The sequence below is a fragment of the Pipra filicauda genome, unplaced genomic scaffold (assembly GCF_003945595.2).
Source record: "Pipra filicauda isolate LSUMZ 115617 unplaced genomic scaffold, ASM394559v2 scaffold43_size3849885_pilon, whole genome shotgun sequence".
Taxonomy (NCBI): Eukaryota; Metazoa; Chordata; class Aves; order Passeriformes; family Pipridae; genus Pipra; species Pipra filicauda.
In genome coordinates, this window is record NW_024104576.1 from 2,204,700 (window position 1) to 2,225,229 (window position 20,530).

At 36.5% G+C, this 20,530-nt stretch overlaps 1 protein-coding gene across 5 annotated transcripts in view; it reads right to left on the reverse strand.

Moving 5' to 3' along the window:
- The window catches only part of EVC2 (EvC ciliary complex subunit 2), a 71,308-nt gene that overhangs the window by 18,915 nt on the left and 31,863 nt on the right, over nt 1–20,530 (reverse strand). For 3 of the 5 annotated variants that reach the window (XM_027736227.2, XM_027736223.2, XM_027736229.2), the window contains 7 exons: nt 18,185–18,509; nt 15,714–15,953; nt 14,359–14,534; nt 7,903–8,062; nt 6,177–6,637; nt 3,034–3,238; nt 1,403–1,525 (listed from right to left, as the gene is read on the reverse strand). In XM_027736227.2, coding sequence (XP_027592028.2) covers nt 1,403–1,525; nt 3,034–3,238; nt 6,177–6,637; nt 7,903–8,062; nt 14,359–14,534; nt 15,714–15,953; nt 18,185–18,509 — 1,690 coding nt within the window. The remainder of the gene's footprint in view (nt 1–1,402; nt 1,526–3,033; nt 3,239–6,176; nt 6,638–7,902; nt 8,063–14,358; nt 14,535–15,713; nt 15,954–18,184; nt 18,510–20,530) is intronic. The other 2 variants (XM_027736225.2, XM_027736224.2) reach the window with 2 other exon arrangements.

Sequence of the window (20,530 nt, forward strand, 5' to 3'; positions counted from 1 at the left end):
ATAACTAACGTGCAGCCACACAATTAGAACAATAACACATGTGCCAGATGGTGCATATAAAACTGAAACAACGAGGCTTAGAGAAGCTAACTTTCCAATTTTAAAACAAGATTCTAATAAAAATGCAACGTAATATTCACACCAAAGAAGTATTTAGTACTTTTTTTAACATAAGAGTGTAGCCCATTATCTGTTGCACTTTCAAGTAACAGTACCTAAAAACCCCTAAATTTTGGAGATCAGGGTATTAGGTATTGAAGTAAAAAAAAAGTTTAAATGCCTCCACTAAAGAATTAGGACATTCTTGGACCACAGTTATTAAACTACCAAAGAATGCTAGAACACACTTGCCCCCTTGTTGCAATCTTGCCAAAACACCTGCTTTCACTTTGAAAGACTGGGTGCTGGACTAGCTAAATATTTGCTTTTATCCTTTGCAACCAGTACTAACAATGTGTTGCTCTCAAATAAAACTGAAATTATTTCTGAATTAACATGTTGACCTGGTATTTTTCATTTCTCAGGATATAAGTATGAAAAGCATAGGAAAGATATATATAAACAGATTTTTGTTCAAATTGTTAGTCAAATCGATATTGCAATCACTTGTGAAGCTATTTTTTATATACGAATTTTAACTACTAATGACATCTCTTGTTCTGCACAGTTCTCACAGCTGTGCACCACCTATGTCTAACACAGTTATCATTGCAATATACAAAACTAGTATTACCCACATTTTAGATGTGGGAAAGAGAAGGAGAGAAAGGTTAAATAACACAAATAAACCCCCATGGAACATCTGCTGTCAGAGAAGGAAAAAGCCTCCAAAAATCCCATTTTAGCATCAGCCCCACTCATTTTTTAAGGATTAATTTCAGACTGGGGCTGTGAGTCTTTATAAGGTACCCACTAGATTCAAGACTTCCTTCCAATTAGCTCTGTACAAATAAATTCAGCCCCTACCCAAAAGGTTTTTGGATCTAAGAATCCAGTTCTGGTTTTTCAGCAGCATTAGCAGATGCCCAAGAACTCGGTGTTGTGCAGCTAAAGTATGCAGTGAAGTACCGCCCATGTTTTGAAAGCCTGACTAAGAAAACCATGGGATCCAGGGGAGTCTTGCAATCCTGCATACACCAAGCCCCGGAACCATTGTGAGAAAACAGGGTGAAACATGACATCAGTTCTGTAACTAAGATGCAAAAATTAAAACAAAGCAAAAACTATTAAACTTGAAATACAACATCTTGATAAATGCAGGCAAAAGTAGGGAGATGCATCATGCCACTAGACCTTATGCCTTTTTTTTATCTAGTTCTTATTCACACTGATAGAAAACTTTCATTCTTTAATTACTAAAGATCTATGTTTTGACTTCAGTCCAGAAAAGGTTTGTACTTACCTTATTCAAATTTTCATCTTTCACCAAGTCTTCATAAATTAAAATTTTGGCCTGTAAAGATTTCTTCAGAATATCTAACTTATTTCTATTCCTGGATCCTGTTTTTCCCATTTTAGAATGCTGCTGTAAGAAGATAAGCACAAAATGCTTTATTTGTAAGAGATATATGAGGATGCTAACATTAAGATTATGACTTGCTATTATTGGCACATCCACCAATTAAGGAAATACTTGACAAAGATGACTTTCAAAGTATTTCTGAAATGAAGGTGCTGCCTATTCATTCAGAAGACTCCTTTTAGACATTCAGACAACGTTGGGAATTTTTTAAAAATTTCTTTCAAGTAGAATTATATATTCATCCTTTCCATGAAAACTGGTAGCATATGAATTTGATTTTAAAAAAGCTTTAGCAGTGATAATAAGAGAAGATTTTGACAGATATGTTGTCTTCCCAGCACAGTTAAAAATGAACAAAGAATATTAATTTAAGAACTACATTGTTTTCAACACACAGTCTATGAATCACAAATGAACCGTGATAATATTAAGAGGCACTGTTCCATGTAATCAAATTATTCTTGACCTTTATGTTTCTTTACAAGAATACCAACTAAGTATAGGTACTCTTGGGGAAATGATAACATCTGTTCAACTATAAGGCTTTGCAAAGTCATTTCCCTTCTTTAGCACTTCAGAAATCATTAAGGTTTTGAACTAGGCTAATTCCTAGTATAATTAACACAAAGTAGTTTACATGTTTAGAAAACATAACTGAATAAAAAAAAAACAAGGGCAAGTCCTCCTTTTTAAGACAGTATCTGATACAATTCATACAGGAAACATTTTCTTTACCCCTACTTTATAAGAACTGAAAATCATTTATGATTCCACAGCTTTTACATTTTACTAAAGGAACTAAACATCCCTCATAGAATTCTTTTAAAAAGTGTTAGATTTGATAGGTAGACAGACTCCTTGTTGGAAATGTTTCTCTAACTTTGAGTGAGTATGCCTCATCTTTTTACTCATCTAGATGTGGAAAAAACCAAACCCTTTGTATACACTCAACTCTTTTGGAAAGAAGAAACAGAAATCATGCCTAAATTCTTGCCAAGAAAGACCAGCTAATTCAGGAACATTACCTTCCTAAACAGGCAAGACAATGTAGAATATTTCCTTTCAGAAACTCCTAAAATCTTTCCTTGATTTAGTGCCAAATTTAGTAACGTGTAGAGGATGCCACTGAAATATCAGTCTGGGCTGTCAAGAACCCAGCTTGTCTCTAATATGCAGAGTCAGGCTTAGCAGCACTCAAATCTTTGGCATTTCAGTGCACTCTCCTCAGAGACGCTGTCCCTTCTGGCCACCCAACTGCCTCTTTATAACTATGCCTTCTTCTTGAGAAAGCTGAAGGACACAAAAGCAACAGAAATACACAGATGTATGTGACAAAAACTCCTGCCCGAACAGTTCTCTTTGAGTTCCACTGATCCACGCAGACAGGGAAATTGTGCACTGCTGTCACACGTATGAAGTTATGGACCCACATCTACAGCCAATGCCGACAACCCACAGGTACACCCATGAACCCCTTGCACATCCCCACAATGATCCCACATCATTCCCACCTGTTTACTGGTCATTGCTAAATTCTGATCGACTTTCAGCATTTCTGTGTCCCTCTGCTCCATCTCAAAAGTCTGAAGCAAGGTTCTTGCTCTTATCTTGGGCCAAGCCAAGCTGCTGTCCACCTGAGAGAAGCAGCAGTGCAACTCTTGCCTCATTCTAAGCAATTCCTCCTCCGACAGCGAGAGGGGTAAACTTAGAAGCTGCCTGTTAAAAAAAAAAGAGCCATCTGCTGTTCAGTGATACAGGCAATATTGCAAAAAATGTAAGAGACACGCACACAAATACTTTCCATGGCAGAGACCACCCTTTTTTTGTCTATTTCACATATCGGTTAGTGATTCCACGCATAGCACTGAGCTGCTCAGCATGTTCAAACTGTCCTTGGGGATACTTTAAATTCTGCATACAGAACTTCCTTGACTGTAAAACTTCATTTTCAAGGGAAAACAGTTTTTGAATATTTAAACAATAAATTAGTATTTTTAGCACGTTTCTTATGCACAGAGTCCTTCCACCTCTTCAGACAATATAATCCCTGAACTTTGGCTGAAATAAAGACAAAAACTTCCCATAAAGTCTCCCTGTGCTGTTTCCCAGCACTTAGCAGTCACAGCTACAGAGCAGGGAAAAAAAATAAAATAAAAAAGTCTCTCTTTATCATAAACACATATGTCATCCCTCCCATCACCAAGTCACAAGGGTTCCAGTTGTTATTTGTAAAAAGGCTCTTTGCAGTCTGAACAACACAGAAGATATTTTAGCAGCAACTTGATTGACTCAAAGTTGCCATTTTGTAGAAGGAAGGTTTCTCAACATGGAACTCTGGGGAACTCATCATCAGGTCAAGCTGAAGTTGACTTAAAAATAAGGCATGCTTAGTTGTGACTAACCTTAGACTACATTCATCTTCTTACCTTGTGAGAAAATATTTCCTTAAGAATATTTCATAAAAAATAGCATTTTTTTTGTTTGGAAACTTTCTCTATTTCCAAAAAAAAAATTGTTTGCATTTAAAGCATGAACAGCATGTTTTTTAAGAAGTAGTTTTCAATGAAAAATATACTGTATGTTTCATTAGTACTGATGCTTTTATTCAATATATCACAGGCTTGTACTACCTCATCATTTCACTAAAATATTTGAGTTTAGAAATCCTTTCTGTCTATTGATTTAGCAGAGTACAGTTAAATCCTTACTGCATGAAGCTTTTCCCTTCAAAAAATTACTTACTTTAAGACAAGATTACTCCAAACAACCATCTACAGTGTACTTAATAATTTCTCACGCTGTCTTAGACTTATGGAAGAAAATCTATGCTATAACACACAGATACATAGACAGAGATATAAAATAAAATACAGCAAATACATTTTTTCATGTCTATATTTAAAAAGGACTTGAAGCATTAACGATCTTCATAAATATTTTGAACTAACTCATTGTCTCTTTCATAAGCAACAAAAATGAAAAGCTATCATCAAAACAATTCTTTGTGAAAACTAGATAGCAGATGAGAACATAAACATGAGTGCTGGCATCTGTCATCAAAAACACATAACTGACAGGCAACGGACTGAACAAAGACAGTGACAGATATAAGGAGCTTTTGATAGGACAGTTGTTGATGCAATTTTTGTATATATTTTCTAGTATTTTACTGAAAAAACCCAAACAGCTTACTGTTGCTTCAAATTAAGATAGAAACTAAAAAATACAACAGGCCCACTGCAGGTTGGAACACAATTACCATGGAATTCTATGTTAGAAATAGGAAAGTCTTTCTGGGTTATACAATCTACTTCCCTACTCCTGCAGGTCTGCTCTCAGCAATATGGACAAGAGATATTAAGACAAGATAGAAAATACATATAACTAACTTATAGGAAAGTATTTAAAGTGCAGAAAGAAATACAAAGCTCTTGAAATTAGAAACCAAAACAAGACAAAAAGGGATTTTTTTTCTTTAACAAAGCAAATGTAATTGGTAAAGTTTCTTCTTACACACTTGTGATATGATTTTCATTGTGTGGCAGGAAAACTTACAAAGATGGTGTCTGGACAAAATTGGCCAGAAAAATCTATTTTGTTTTAAACAAGAGTTATGAAGGAGAAACCTTTACTAGTTCCTTTTTTTTCCTTTTTTTTTTCTCCTCCCTGTTCAATTTTATGTCTGGTATGTTTTCTTCAGGGGCACACAGCCTATTATATGTTTTCCTGTTCCATTTGCTTCCCCTAAAGCTGCAATTTTATTTTTTCATGTTCCTGTGTCTCTATCAATGTCTGTTATTAAATAGACACTGTACAGGAAATGTAGTACTGTAAATACGCAGGCAATATAACAACCAGTCATAAATGTACTTGGAAGCTAAGAATAAATGTTGACAAGCAGCACCAGTCTCTCAGGCACCTCACTGCCCAGTCTGAGAGACATGACCCCTCTCAGCCACAGCCACTGTCTCTCCCTGTGCAAGGTCTTCCAACGGTGGCAAGGCCTTCCCACCTTCCCAGGGTCACATTGTACCAGGCAGCAATAGCTCATAACATTTCCTGGGGCCAGAAAACCACTCTGCAACACTGCCCGTGCCATGATGCCTCTCTGGCTCAGGGCTTGGTGCCAGGGACACCCAGTCAGCAGGCCAGAGCAGCCCGGAGCGATGCATGGAGCCCATGGGCTGGGGAGGTAGGCTGCTGGACTGTGCACTTAGGGAATATGTGGAAATAGTACGGCGAAGCTTAAAATGAGGCCAATGAGTAAGGTCTGACTTGTGGCTAGAAGGAATATATTGAAATTGAACATGGGGCTAATTAGGTCTGACGTACTAATTGGGATTTCCAAAGTATGGGACCTCTAGAACAGACTGAGAATAATAACGAAAGATGTGCAACTGAAACTTCACAAGGAGTGAAGTATAAAACTTTCACTCTATATTTTTAGTTTCAAAACAGCTGTTTCCTGGGATTTCCACTACAGTGCTCACCCATTGGGGCTGCAAGGGCTGAGTGCCTGGAAAAAAAAATAATCAATTCCCAAGTGCCCGACAGAGAACTGATGATTAGGAATTATAACTCGACAGGTGTGAAAACTCCCAGTTCTTTTCTATTTGCAATAGTAACTAAGAAAAGAGTGTAGAGAGATACTTGCATGAATACTGATTGTTCCCAGCTCCTTAATTTTTTTTGTTCCGAAATGCCTGTTTCCAGTTCTTGGCTTAGCTTTTGCCTGGTGAACTGAAGCAGCTCTTCAGCAGCCATGCTCTTGTCATGTTCTTCCCTTTCAAGTTGTTCATGTTTAACAGCCATCTCTTTTTTATGCTCCTCCACAGTTTCTAGCAGGAACAACTTTGGCACATTGAGTTTGACCAATTCTTGCACAAACACTCCACACTGAACACGTTTAAACTCTTCAATGGCTTTTTCTGTTAGGCTAAATAGAAGCTCTTTCAGCTCTTCACTGGCCTCATTGTCAAGCTTTTCAATAAGTTCTTCAAATTCAATGGTGTGACCACTCAGAAGATCTTTCCAGTGTCTCAGGTAGTGAGTGATGTCATTAGTAGTTTTGAAGGGGTCTCCAAATGACAGCTGCTCCTTCTGATGCTCTTTCTGCTGATTGATTTGCCAAAGGGGGAAACAAGAGAACAGAAGGTACATCTCAAATTCTAATTTAATTATGAATTTCATAGCAACACAAAATTTCACACTTTTGCTTTTCCTTGTTCTCGAAACTCCTTTTCACTGTCCAGAGTGAAAACATGATAGCCCTCAATATGATAGCTTTGTGTGCATCTAGCAGGCGTGTGATAATTCAGATCATTGTTAGATACCAAGGCCAACACAGGCCTGTGATAATATGGACTGTTGCTAGATAGAAGGGCTAACAACTATACAAATGCATGATCGTGTGGCTTGATAGAATCTCAGTTAGATGAACTTCAGTGATATGGCAGCATTCCAGAAGTCAGTCTGGATCAAATAGCAAGGAAGGAAAAGAACTTCAAAAAAAAAGAGGAAAAAAGTTTTGTTGTTTTTTATTTTCTCCATTTGCAACATGCAACAATTTCACTGGAAAGCTAAGCCAAAGCTATCTACTCTGAGAATAAATACAAAAAATGACGTCTCTATCATCATACCTCCTGTCTCTGCTCACACTGATTTCTGTTAAAGAGTATAAAACACTAAAACACATATCCTACAAAAGGTAAAATCAATCTCACCTTATTTTGATCATCTATAAAATATATCACTTAATCCAAGATAGTTTTTTTCTATATCTTTTAAGCAGAGAAAGATAACTGGATAACTTTGCAATATACTTTTGGACAACAATTCCCTTTTTCAACAGCTTCAAGTCATCTTACATTATGAATTTACATTAAGATTTTTAGATGGCTGAGGCGACGTGACATGAGTCCTACCACAAGCAACCACAGGCAGAGCATCTTTTAAATAGTTTTGGTTTGTATCTGAATTTTAACTGTCCTGTAGAAGTCATTCAGGTCACACATAGCCAGGAAACACACAGAAAATAGTGACTGTCATGTGAGTCCTCTCCCTAACCAGCTCCAGAACCTCAGTTGGCTTTTGGCTCTCTGCACATTACAGACAGGTTAGACTAAGCAGAGGGGCTTCAGAAGTTTCTCCAGATAAGCTGAAGATAAGTTACTTTCTTGCAGGTTTTTCTATAAGAACAGCTAGTCATTACTGCATAATTAATACAGTACATGGTGGTACACAGCTACAACAAATGGACATTTATTTTTAATCATGTTCCTGGCAGTGCTGACCCTTAAGAACTACATTTTATTTTTAAATTAATTCAATTTTTAATTCATTATAAGCCCTATGAAAAAAAATACACTGAAAACAATTACCTTTTGCAGCATTTCCCGCCTTCGCTTGGTAATGAGTTTCTGCCGAAGCTTTTGCTTTTCTTGTTTTAAATCGTGATCAAATTTCTGTTTAACAAAATTAATTTCAGTCTCAGCTCGGTCCAGCAGCATTCCCAAATGACTTTCAGGTAGATGACCTGCTCTGTAATAACAGTGTTTGAAGCCTGTTATCCCAAATTCTTAAGAGCAAAAGGATATCTGAGGCAATTAGTACCATAATAAGGCTCAACAAAGGAGACACACAGAACGATCTTTGTTTCTTTAGCAGTGACACCTGTGACGTTCAAACAAGCAAGTGGATAACAGAAGGACAATCTCAGAGGTGAGTGTAGAACTGAGGCAGTTTGTGAAGACAGAATGAAAGGTGTATGAAGAAGAAACAGGAAGAAGGAAGGAAGGGAAGGCAAGTGCAAAATCAATTACATATCAGTTAGTAACATGACATTCAAATGAGATATTTTAAACTTTATATATTATTCATATATAAATTGTTCATTTAATGCCTGAATGCATTTAATGCATTCATTTAATGCAATTTTAGATGCCTTTTATAACTCCTTCTGCTCATTAAAAACAATTTTCTCTTTAAAGTAAGTAATCACGTAAAAAAAAATTGTAAAAGTACCCACAAAAATATTACTTTCATATTTCCTAATATATTTATATCAGAAAAATTATAAAAATTTCAAAATAATAGTAAAATACAATAATCTGAAAGAGCAAACTGTCAGTCTTAGGCTTGCAGTGCTTTCAAATGGAAGTTCAAGGCTATGGTCTACCTCCAGTTCCTACAGTACTTAAAGAGAAAACACGATCCCAATGGTGCCTCCAACAGTTAGAAAAATCTCCCTCTCCACAAACTCAAACTGAATTTCAGAACTTATCTGCTATTATTTTTACACTAGGAATTCCTCAGATCTTTCTTATTCAACAGAAAAAAATAAAAGAACATCTTAATTCAGACCAGGCTGTTGGACATTTGTAAGTTATAATTTCTATAGTGGACTTCCAAAATGTGGTATTTGAAAGGTCAACATGGAAGTTTGAGTTGAAAGCACCAATTCCTGACCTGAAGCTGGATGTTACCCAAATACCTTCTAGTTTACTTATCCAATCCCCATTTTTCCAAAGACATGAACATTATACACAGAGCTAGGATTCAGAGCTTTCAAGGTTCCATTCCAGTGTGATACCTGAACCAATGCATAAATTATAGTAGCACCTAAATGTGGTAAGCGAGCCCCTCTCCAGAAAGGACAGTCTCATTTTGGTTTATTAGGATTTATTAATACTGTGACAGCTTAATTCCAACTAAAATCCTCAAAATAAAAGCTAAAATAAAGCAGAAGATTAATGTATTGGCTTTTTTGCAGCCACTGCACTGTAACCATGGTGGCCAAATTCCACAATTCACACCTCTCCGACTACTGCTCAAGCATCTACAACTATTTGAGAAAGCCACAAAATATCATCCCCTATATAATGTATGCACTGGATAGAAACTCAGATAAACTTTATCACACAGTTATGTCAACCAGAGAGAGCCTCCTTTTGCAAAGCTTTTCCAAAGTCTATCTACTGCATTTCTTTAATCTTCACCAAAGAGGATTAAAATACCTCTCAGTACCTCGAGAGCAATCCATCATGCATTGTTCTTGGCCAAGTAATTTTTGTCTTGAAACTAATCAATGTTAAAATTACAGAATCAGAATATTCTGAGTTGGAAGGGACCCACAAGGATTATCGAGTCCAGCTCCTAAGTGGACAGCCTGTACAGGGATCAAACTTGTGACCTTGGCATTTTAGCACCATGCTCCACCCAACTGAGCTAATCTGAGGGTCCAATTCAGCATTATGACAAAAAACTCCAAACCAACTGCCCCAAGTTTCTAGTGTATATTTGGAAACTCTAAGTCTTCCCTGTTCTTTTTGATCAAGCCCAAGGCAAAAGATATGTGAATAAATAGTAGATTAATTATGGTGAGGAAAGATAATAACCAAGATATTATTTTTAACACCTTCGTCCTTTCTTGTACTGAGGAAATAAACCTATGTTTGCTGCATCCAATTAAAGTCCTTGTCCAGAGCAGTGAAAAGAGTCTACAATAGAAAAAGATGGATGTGCTGGAACCACCCAGCAAATGAAAGTTTAGGACAAGTCATGCAACACAGAATGATAGGAAGATGATATATAGCTACCTATTTTTAGGATGAGTTAAAAAAGCCAGTCTTCGGTTTCAGGTTGCTGATTTATGTAGAGATCCGGTATGTCCACAGCTCAAACTGTAGGTAATGCAGGATCCCACCATCAAAATCTATGTCAGTTTATGTGCCAACTTATATTAATCAGTATTACAATAATTCCTAGAAGGCTCGATCCTGGCAAGCGATCTTCATTACTGATTTCATATAAATACAATATAAAAACAATTACAGTATTAGGAATAAAAGATGTCCTGTTCTCAAAGGACCCTGAAGAGAAATGCAAAAGAAAAAGAGAGGAGAAAGATAATGAGACAGTATAGATGGTATGATAAAAAGCTTGGTCTCAGCATACCAGACATTTAATCACTGAAGAAATGTGCAGGCACATGTCTAATGTCTTTGAACAAGAGGAATTTTAATGAAGGAGAATACTACTGTAATGACAAGGATGTTTACAGGGAGATCCTCCCAAATTCAGTGAGCACCAAGGAAGGGACAGAGATGAAGTGTGTAGCCAACAGCAGCAGTATCATAGGTCGATCAGAGGCAGACTTTGACTTCTCCATAGTGAACAAAACCAAGTGAATTACGGAGACAATACGGAGTGAAGGCACTAAAGCAGGACTTTGTACTTGATGCTACAGAGAACTATCTAAGGGACACTGGACCCCAGCAAAGGAAGACTGTTTTATGAAAGCTAGAGAAGTCACGAGAGCATCACTAAAGCAAAAAGGAGATAGTTATGAAGCAGAAAAATTGTATCAGCCTGAATGTACCTGGATGCAGAATCACAACACTATACAGAAACTACACAGAGAGAACTTGCAAGACTGTGCCCATGCTACTGCAGCTACTTCAGAATTTCACCTGCTGAACAGGCATCTTGCCAGTGCCTGGATCAGCACTTATGTAAATAATTCAGGGCAATAAATGCCCTACATTACGAAGTGCTACAAGCAGAAAAGGTTTTAAGAGATTATTATAAAACTTCATATTGATGCATTATTCCTCGAGGCATTCACTTTCCAACAGTGACTTTCAGAAAGCTCCAGTAGGACACTGTTGGGTAACTACTTTATATGGACAAGGTCCATATAAATGGAGATTATTCAGAAGAACAAGACCAGCGCAAGATGCTTTGCTTCAATCTTTTAAGAGTCTATTGACCACTTTAGAAACACAATACACAAGAAATTCTTGAGGTCTTATAAAAATTTAATTTTTGGGAGAAACTTAAAAGGAGCTTGCAATTGTTTCTGCCTAGCAAGTCACAAGAACCGGATTGAACTTTTAAGAGACTGAAGAAGAAATAAATTTTCTTGTGAACGAGCAGATACTGGCACAGGAGTGATACAACACGTTTACAGATGCTGTAGTTTAAAAACATCAAGAATCTTGCATCTCTGTTGACAGCAGAAACAAGCCAGGATAAACACTGCCTCAAGTATTGCCCTTTTGCCCATTATTCTTTAAGAAAAAAACATAGAGTCTAGTTAGACATACTCAAATCTACAATCATGGATTATATTTTAAAACATCCTTTTCTGCCTTTTGTCACTGCAGTCCAGACTTGATTTTCAAAAGACACTGAGTACTCAACAGCTAATCCTGAAAAATGGGATATTTTATTCAAATACTGTATTTAGAAAGCCCAACTTGAAAACTCTGGCTGCTCTATTTCATTTAAAATGTTCACAGCCCTCCCTAGAATTGGTTTGGGTTTATTTAGCTTTTTATAACATTCAATTCTGGCCACACAGAATCCTTTCTATGGTAATTTGAAATTGCCTTGCTATCTGATAAATTTTATCAGACGGTTAAGCTCCATTTAAAAAAAAAAATCTCCCCTCAATATTTATCTGCTGGTTTATTACTGGATCTATCTGTGGTATATCTAATTATATCTATATCTAAATATTTTCTTAGTTCCTCTTCTCCATACAAAGTTCTGCATTTTAAAATTCCATTTATAATCATTTAAGCCACTCTATTAAAGCTGGACAAAATAGATTAAGATAGACCTGTATCTACAGACAAGCAGGTTCAATGATAAACTGAAACATAAGAGAATATTATGGATATAAATTTAAAGTATCAGTCGTTCAGTCCAGACTTCTCTTGCTGCTCAAATTTTAATGCTCCAATTTGCAAACATTCCCCAAATCACATTATAATTATGAACAGAAACAGAAGCCCACGTAACATATTTATAAATAAGGTTCATACTAGGATATTTCAGTTTGCCTGTAGAAAATAAAAGTCTAGCACATAAATTGAAATACTAAATTCAGAGTTTTATAATCTCAACATCTAAAGAATGAATTATAAGAGTTTGGCCAACATCTGTCTGAAAGGAATTACTGCTGCAGGAGGTGCAGGAAGTTACAGAAAAATAACTATTTCTAGCCTCAGAAAGTCAAATGGGACTGCTTCTCTACAAATGCTATCTCCGGCTATGGACATGTTTCCTTTGTCCACAGAGTATGACAACCATTGCATACTTTGAGGGTTTAACAGGAGAGTGCTAGAAAAATTAAATTTTTCATCTTGGTAATGATTCTTGCTGCTTTTGGAAGTTTCTTGGTAGTTTGGGGGGTTTTGCAGAGTTTTTTGGTACATTTTTGGGCATGAGATCCACAAGGTCTTGGATTACTAATTCTATGTCTTTCCTCTCTGTTTTATAGTTGATCTGGTCTGTGACTGTTAGGTGCAATAAAAATGGGTGAAACCTCTTTTTCCAACTTGAGAAGTCCCAGTTGTTCATTGCACTGGCCACACAGGTGACTTTCTCACAAAAGCTGTCCACATAACCAAAACATCTGTGACAACATCTCAGACCATTTCTCGTAATACAATTCCAAAGACAGGCATGAACTGATGGAAGGAAACTCTCTGTGAAAGATGTATCTGAATTATTTTTGTCTTTGAGCCACACAGTTGCAGATCTTGGCAAAAAAGGCAAAGCAGTGCAAACATATTGAAAAACCTCTCTCCAATCAATGAATCTTGAGGCTAAAGTCAGGGTGATTCAGGCTAAACTTAGTGTATGATTCCAAAGAGGCAGCACACAGGACAGTCAAAAAAAAAAGCAAGGAAAAGTTATAAAAAAAACCAGATAAATTACTTCATCACATCAACAGATGTAATCTTTGTAATCTTTAAGAGACTTCCTGCCTCCTAATATTAAATTACTTTTAAATTTAATTAATATTATGAAAAAAAACCCCACATTGTAAAAAGACCGATGTTTACCTTGTTCTCTTATTGCACATTTCACATATTGTCAGTGACTGACATCAATATAGACATCTAAAATATATAAATAAAGCTGCACGCACAGGATCAACAGCAGCAGTGTTACATTGTTTTCCTGTACACTAACATATTTTACTTCCCTGGCATGCTCCTCAGTAATCTCTCTGTATGCCAAACTAACATATGCCACAGTTCTCTGGGTAGCAGCATGACGTCTGTCTCAGTGCTCCACATTCCCACATAATTTTAAAAATCTATGTGTCTGTGTGTCTGGTAAGTCACCACTTCTGTCTCTCCACCTTGGCTATGAGTATCCTCTCACAGAGTACTCAATCAGCCTGACGCTGGTATGATATCTCAGATAAATTGAGCCCATTTCCAGGTCTACTTTTTACTTACCTGACCTTTACTTCTTAATTCCCTGCAACAGGTGTACTCTGCTAGTCAAAATCCTCCCGTCACATTATTTATAAACTTAGTCAACTGTCTTCAGGAAATATTCACACTTTCCAGCTTGCCACTGTACATCCAGCTCCTCAAACGTATTCAATGACAAGTGAATCAAAACTGTTCTTTTCTATTAATCCATATATTCATGCATAAAGAACCCAGACAAAAGGTCTGGTACATGTTGCAATGGACCCTGGTACGATTTTTCACATGCTGTTGACTATTTACACAAATAATGGATGTATAAAGACATTGAGAACCTTACATGAGTCTGGTTCCAACTGAACTCAGTATCACAAACAAGCACTACACATGTATCCAACAATTCATCTCTGTGCTGTACAAAATGGATACAAACAACAAAATCTCACCTTAGTGACTGATGGAATATTAACAAAGTCATCAGTTACAAAGGTAACATTTTTATGTAACTTCCCTGCTAGGTAACACAGAAGAAAGACTTTTGAAGAGTATTCTATTGTCTTGAGATAATGTAGTCAGATGGCTGACAAGAAAACAATTATTTACCTTTCCATCTTATTAAGGAGACTTGATATCTGGGTTGCTGCTGCATTTATAAGAGCAGAGACATGAGAATGCCTTAATTGTATCTTACTTATAAGATACTCTCTGTAAGAAAATCTTCTATTTAGATGGTATTTCCTGCTAGCTTGCAAAAAATCCATTAGCTCTTCAATGTCTCCCTACAGGAAAAAATGTGAAAAAATATATTTAAATAGATGTAATGCTAATTTCAGCTAACACCTGTGAGTATCAAACCAGATTTGTTCATTAACAAGGGCAAAGTTAAAAAATTCTTATGAGTGAAAACCAGTAAGCTTATATCAACTTAACTCTAATGATCATGTCAAATGATTACAGTTATCTTAACAAAGCAAAATAAATAATGTGCTGAGCTTTTGGCCTGATTATCTCAATACTGTGTGTACTCTCCTGAATAGTTAGTGCACCTCGAGTGCCCTTTGTTAACAGGTCATTTGATCAGCTATCCACAATTAAATACACATGTAGCCCTACAACTGTTAGTAGCAATGTTCCTGCTTACAGCTATCACAGGCTGAAAGGTCTTGAATTGGGACCTGAACACAGCAATTGTTCAGTAACATGGTCAAAACTTTTTCACTTGCTCTACCTCTCTGAGCTGGCTGCTCAACTATCTTTTGCTTTCTGCAACTACCCCTGACAATGGCCCATATGTAGCTTCTGTCTACTGAGATTGTGCATCAGGTTTTAGGAGTGGGTCTTACACGTTTTGACATCTACTTTTCAAACATTTCTTTTTAACCTCCATCCTCAACCTCTAGGATCACAACAATCACACTCTTCCTTGAGAAGCAGCCAGAAGAAAAATTTCCAGAATTTTTGTCATCTAGAGCACTAACTTTAAACACAAATGGAGTAAAAAAACCAACAAACAAAACCCTAGAGGAAAGAATTCCAGCTATTTTGTTGCAAGAGGCTTAAAATGTAACTGACAGCAAAACTAAAGTCCTGAACATACTCTTCATTGGCATCACTAGAACATGTAAACTAGAGATACTCAATCCTTCTAAGAACAAAAGTATAGTACTTCAGACATACCACAGTTTCAATAATCTACATATTTGAACTGGGGGGCTCAGTACATCTTCTGAAGAATATAACAGCACTTGATGCCTAGGGAGCTTTGAAAATGTGCATATGCCTCAACATACAGTTGTATAGATGTCTAGATGTGCATAATGAAGGCATTATAATTTTTAAAATACTTTCTAAGAAAGCTAGTTATAAAAGTGATAACATCTATCGTGAAAAATTTCTCAAAACTTACTGTACGTTTGTATTCTGTCATTAGGTTGGGAATGGAGTTACCATCCTATTACCTGTATTTTAGAGTAACCTTCCACTAATGTTTTAGCTGCTTCCAACTTCAGTTCTCCCTTTAAAGTTGCATTTGTTATCTGTGCAAAGAAGATGGTATGGAGCTCCTTTCTCTGGGTAACAGCCAGCTGTCTATAAGCCTTCGCAAAATATTCCTCCTGTTTTACCAGAAGGAACCTCTTCAGGTGGTCCTGGTCCAGTCTGTGAACTCTATCCAGAAGATTTCTGTATTCTACAGCAGGCTGCAGAGAAGAGAAAAATAAATATACCTGAAGTGATTTTCAGAATTCAACATATTTTAAAATATATCAGTGCTACTACCTCATATATCTTTTATGAATTCAGGTTTAAATGAAGGCTGATATTAAATCAGTGTACACTTTCCACAGTTTTCACCTGTTTGGAATGACAGGGTTGTACAGCTGCCAGTCAATAATCCAGAGACTATCCAAAGCATAATGAAGTCTTTTTAGAATTCAGAAGCCTTATTTAAGATAAATTATATAAAATGGCACGAAATTCAGGACAAAGACTATATATATGAAATAAATTTCTTAGGTTTCATCAATTTGGAAATCCTATTAAAATCGAATAGACTCATATAAGGCAAAACAATGAAATAAAAATGTGTAATTTTAAAAATAATATAAATTAGGAAAAAACTATTCTACTACAAATATATAAAAGTTCTTATTATTGGTGACCTACTTTAACTATAGCTTTCTACAAATTAATCCAAGAGCATCATTTTAGAGTTACAACAATGGAACAGAATGGCAATTAATTTAAAAGCTTCCTTGGCAGAAATACTTTCTCATAGTTCTCCAGTAAGACTTATTCATAGTTTTAATCTCAGATGGCATAAAGTCATTACAGAATCAAAACATATATGTACCCCAGAGCATAGAATGCTTCTTACGCCAGCAGAGCTACATAACATTTGCTATGTTATTCTTGTTCTAAATTTCATACCAATTATCTCGAGGAGAACTTTCTTTTGCACCTCACTCTCACTGAGAGACACACTGCAGGCAGCAAATAATTAATCAAAAAGGCAAAGAATATAAATTCTGTGTTTTGGCTGAGAAGGGGAGGAGGTTATTGCTCCAGCTGTTTTTCACTGCCATGTCTTGGATGTCAGGACACACCTGCTGCCCAGGAGCACAGGTGTGAGCCAACCCTGGTGCTCCAGAATGTCATGTTGGACCATGTGCCATGGCAAGTAAAAAACCAAGTCCTTTCACAGACAGAAAAGTGAACAGCAAGATGTTAGTATATGGTAAATGGATCAGCACCAGGACTGGATTGGCCTTAATTGTTTGCTTGATTCCCACCATTCAGGATTTCCAGTACAAACCAGAATGACCCAACATCAATTCATTTCATACAAAGAAAAGCCACATTGCTGAAAGCATATTTAGTATGAGTTCACATATTGAGTTTCAGTCAGGCCCCTCTCTCTGTAAAGGAGGATTTAGCTCAGTGAGGTCAATCTAAGCACTAGACATCTAGCCTAGACACCTTCTATAACCAACAGAAGGAAAAAGTCTTCTGCACAATACAATTCACCTCATCCTTAAGGTGTCCACAAGTATTTCTTCCTTGCCATTTCTTTTGAGTTTCTAGAAGCTCTAGTTCAGGCTATGCATATCTTACAGGTATTGAAAGCTCCCTACAGTCACAATTTAAAATTCAGCTTGAAATGTCAAAGAAATTCAACTGGCTCATTAGCTTTGTGTCATCAATTTTCTCCATACAACATCCTGATAAAACACAGTTCCTCCTGAGAGCCTCAACATACTGGAATACCTTTGATGGGTCACACTCACCAAAAACCTTCTTTTGTCAAAACTGCCATAATGAATTATCATAAAAGTTCTTACCAATTATGGGTATGTGATATCCCACTTAAATTACTTATCTCTTATCCAGAGGTTATTTCCAAGAGAAGTCCACTCCCTGCTCTGCCTAAAACACAGATTGTTCTGCTTGTCTTCACTCAGTTTGGAGGGAAATCAGCCTTTGGTTGTGCTTATATTCTCATTTTCTTCAAAATAAGAACATAAATATTGGAAGCTTTTTACCTAGATTGTAAGGTTTATGATGCAGGGAGTTTGTTTTGCTCTGAATGTGCAAAATACTTCACACAGTGTCTGACTGAGGATCTCAGGAGCTGCTGCAGTAAAATGCAGTAAATAAAAATACACCACTTTGCAACTGTTTAAGTGATTATAAAAAAACCAATGTCAACCCTTTGTTTTCAGGTGTCACAGATTCTCTTGAGATAAATTAATTTTCTGGTGAAGTAAAATACAATTTCTTAATAACAACTACCCTAATTATGACATCTGAATTTTTGAACATATTTAAATTGTAGATCTTTGTCTTTACTCAGCCATTCTAGTCTAAAAGATAAACCATCTACAGAAAACTACATATCATGCAAACTATCTTGATCTTATACCAGATTTACCTTTTCATTAATTTTCTTCATTAATTCCTCAGCCTCTTCGTTTGCAGCTCTTGCTTTCTGACATTGAGCTTCCATTTTCTTCTTGGTTTCCAGATTACATTCAGCTGTTAAAGCCACCATCTTCCTTTCATACTCCTCTTGAATCTCTTTCTCCATTGCAAGAAACCGCTTTTTGAAAATGGAACTTATCTTCTTCTCCACATGAGGAAAGAGGTTGTGACTTAAGACCATGTTCTTCAACATCATACTAATCACTTCTTTACATATCTGTGTTCGTTGTGCCTCCAGATCAGCATCTGCCCGTGTCAGGCTGGTAACCTCCAAGCTGTAGAAAGGTAATCGGGACCATAAGGAATCACAGATTACAGGAAATTTCTATCAGAAAACAAGGATATCCAGAGTCATTTGATACTGGGTAATGAAATGGTAGTCAGAAAAGTACAGGAATATCACAGTATATGAGTTTACTAATCTTGATAGTAATCATTCATCAAAAAGCAGGGTGAGTCAACTTCTACCACAGCAACTTTAATGAAATATGTCCATCCTTGCATTTCCATTTCGGACAGAAAAAGCTTGTCTTTAATAGAACTCAAAATATTCACTCAGATAAAAGCCAATAGAAATGTCCCCTCTCCAAAAAAAACAAACCAAAACAAACCCCACCATCTTTGTTGGGAAGCAGAAGTAGGTGTCTGAATAGACTACAAATTTCACTGACTGTAAAATAGCTCTAAACTCACTGACCCATCTACATTGATACATCACTGTTTCATATTCTGTGCTGGTGTATTCCCTTCTCTGCAGGGAAGAGGGGAAAGTTTTGATTCTGTGCTGATACAAATAAATTAAAATAGCTGATATCTGTCTCTCATGAACATTAACAGAGTTCTAGAAAAGAGATTAAAACCAGATGGAAATACAAGGGCATTTACAAAATGCAATAAATGTCATGTTGCACATGAATACATTCTCATTTATTTTAGAATTAAATTGGAATTATAATTATTCTAATTTCATATACTATGTAACTACTCTAAATTCTATATATTTGCCTATTCTGAAATCAATTTAACATTGGAAAATTAGGTGGGTTTTGCCCGAATATGTCAAATTATATGACCACACAGCACTGTATGCTTCTGTGTGTGGATTACATACACATGAATTTGTTTGTGACCTACAAAACACACTTTTAAGATCTTAAATCCATTCATTTTTTCACCTAGGCTAAATTATTGGTACAATTTTTCCACAAACAAATCTTGGAATAAATTTCAAATCCATAGTAAATATCTTGGCAAGATTTGCAAGAGGGTAGAATGCTACCACATTCAGAATGATATATGTCAAAGCATGAAAAGCTAGAAAGACTTCATCTTTTTTTTTGAACTTTCCTTTCCTTATCTAAGCAAATAAAGTTTAATCAAATCAGTGAAATATTACTATCATTTCCCCTCTCTTAACACAACAGATGTATTTTCCCCATCTAGAAATCAATGGGATGGAATTGTTTTCTTACAATGACTCGAACACTTGAAGTATTTAGGAGACATTAGCTTAAGTTGTGATAATCTATCACAAACAGATTTTCCTGCTGCAGTCTTTCAAAAGCACAGAAACACACTAGTGATAGCCATACTCGTCTTGGTGATCTGCTGCAGGGCTGGTTGGTTACAGCTACAAAACCTCCTCCATTTTACCCCCTCTTCCTTCCATACAGGAGCAGGAATCCCTGCAATTGAAATTTCATGCACCTGAAACTTTCTTCATAGTTATCTGAAGATCCTGTAAGAGCTAATATTTGCTCTAATGTCCCCAAGACAACACAACCATCCAGCTTCTTTGTGCTGAGTACAGATGGATATTGCAGGACACCACCTGAAGGTACACAGCCTTCTTGGGTGGCATTCACCTACGTTCATGGTCAAGTGTCCCAGGGTGCTGATCCGCTCCCTCTGCTAAGGGAGAGTCCTTCTCACTCCAGGACAGTAGGGCAGCCACAGAGGACAGGTGACAGGATGATGAATCATCACAGCAAGTACTTTAAATGGGCAGTGTAGATGTGTATTTTAAGTCATTTTGTTTATAGTCCTAGGATTTTTGCTGACACAGCCAGCTAATACCAAGCTATTTGTTTACGACAACTTGAAAAAAATAAGTGTTTCAGTGTTGTGCAAATGCATTTAAATAAAAACAAGGATTCAGAAAATGGGAGCTTTATGCTATAACATTTCCCTAACGACTGTCAGGCAGTGATAGAAGGCTTTGCTTCACAGATTCACCAATTCATGACTAGCCTGTAAAATCTAAGCCATAGATTTATTTTCCTGCTTTAAGTTCAGC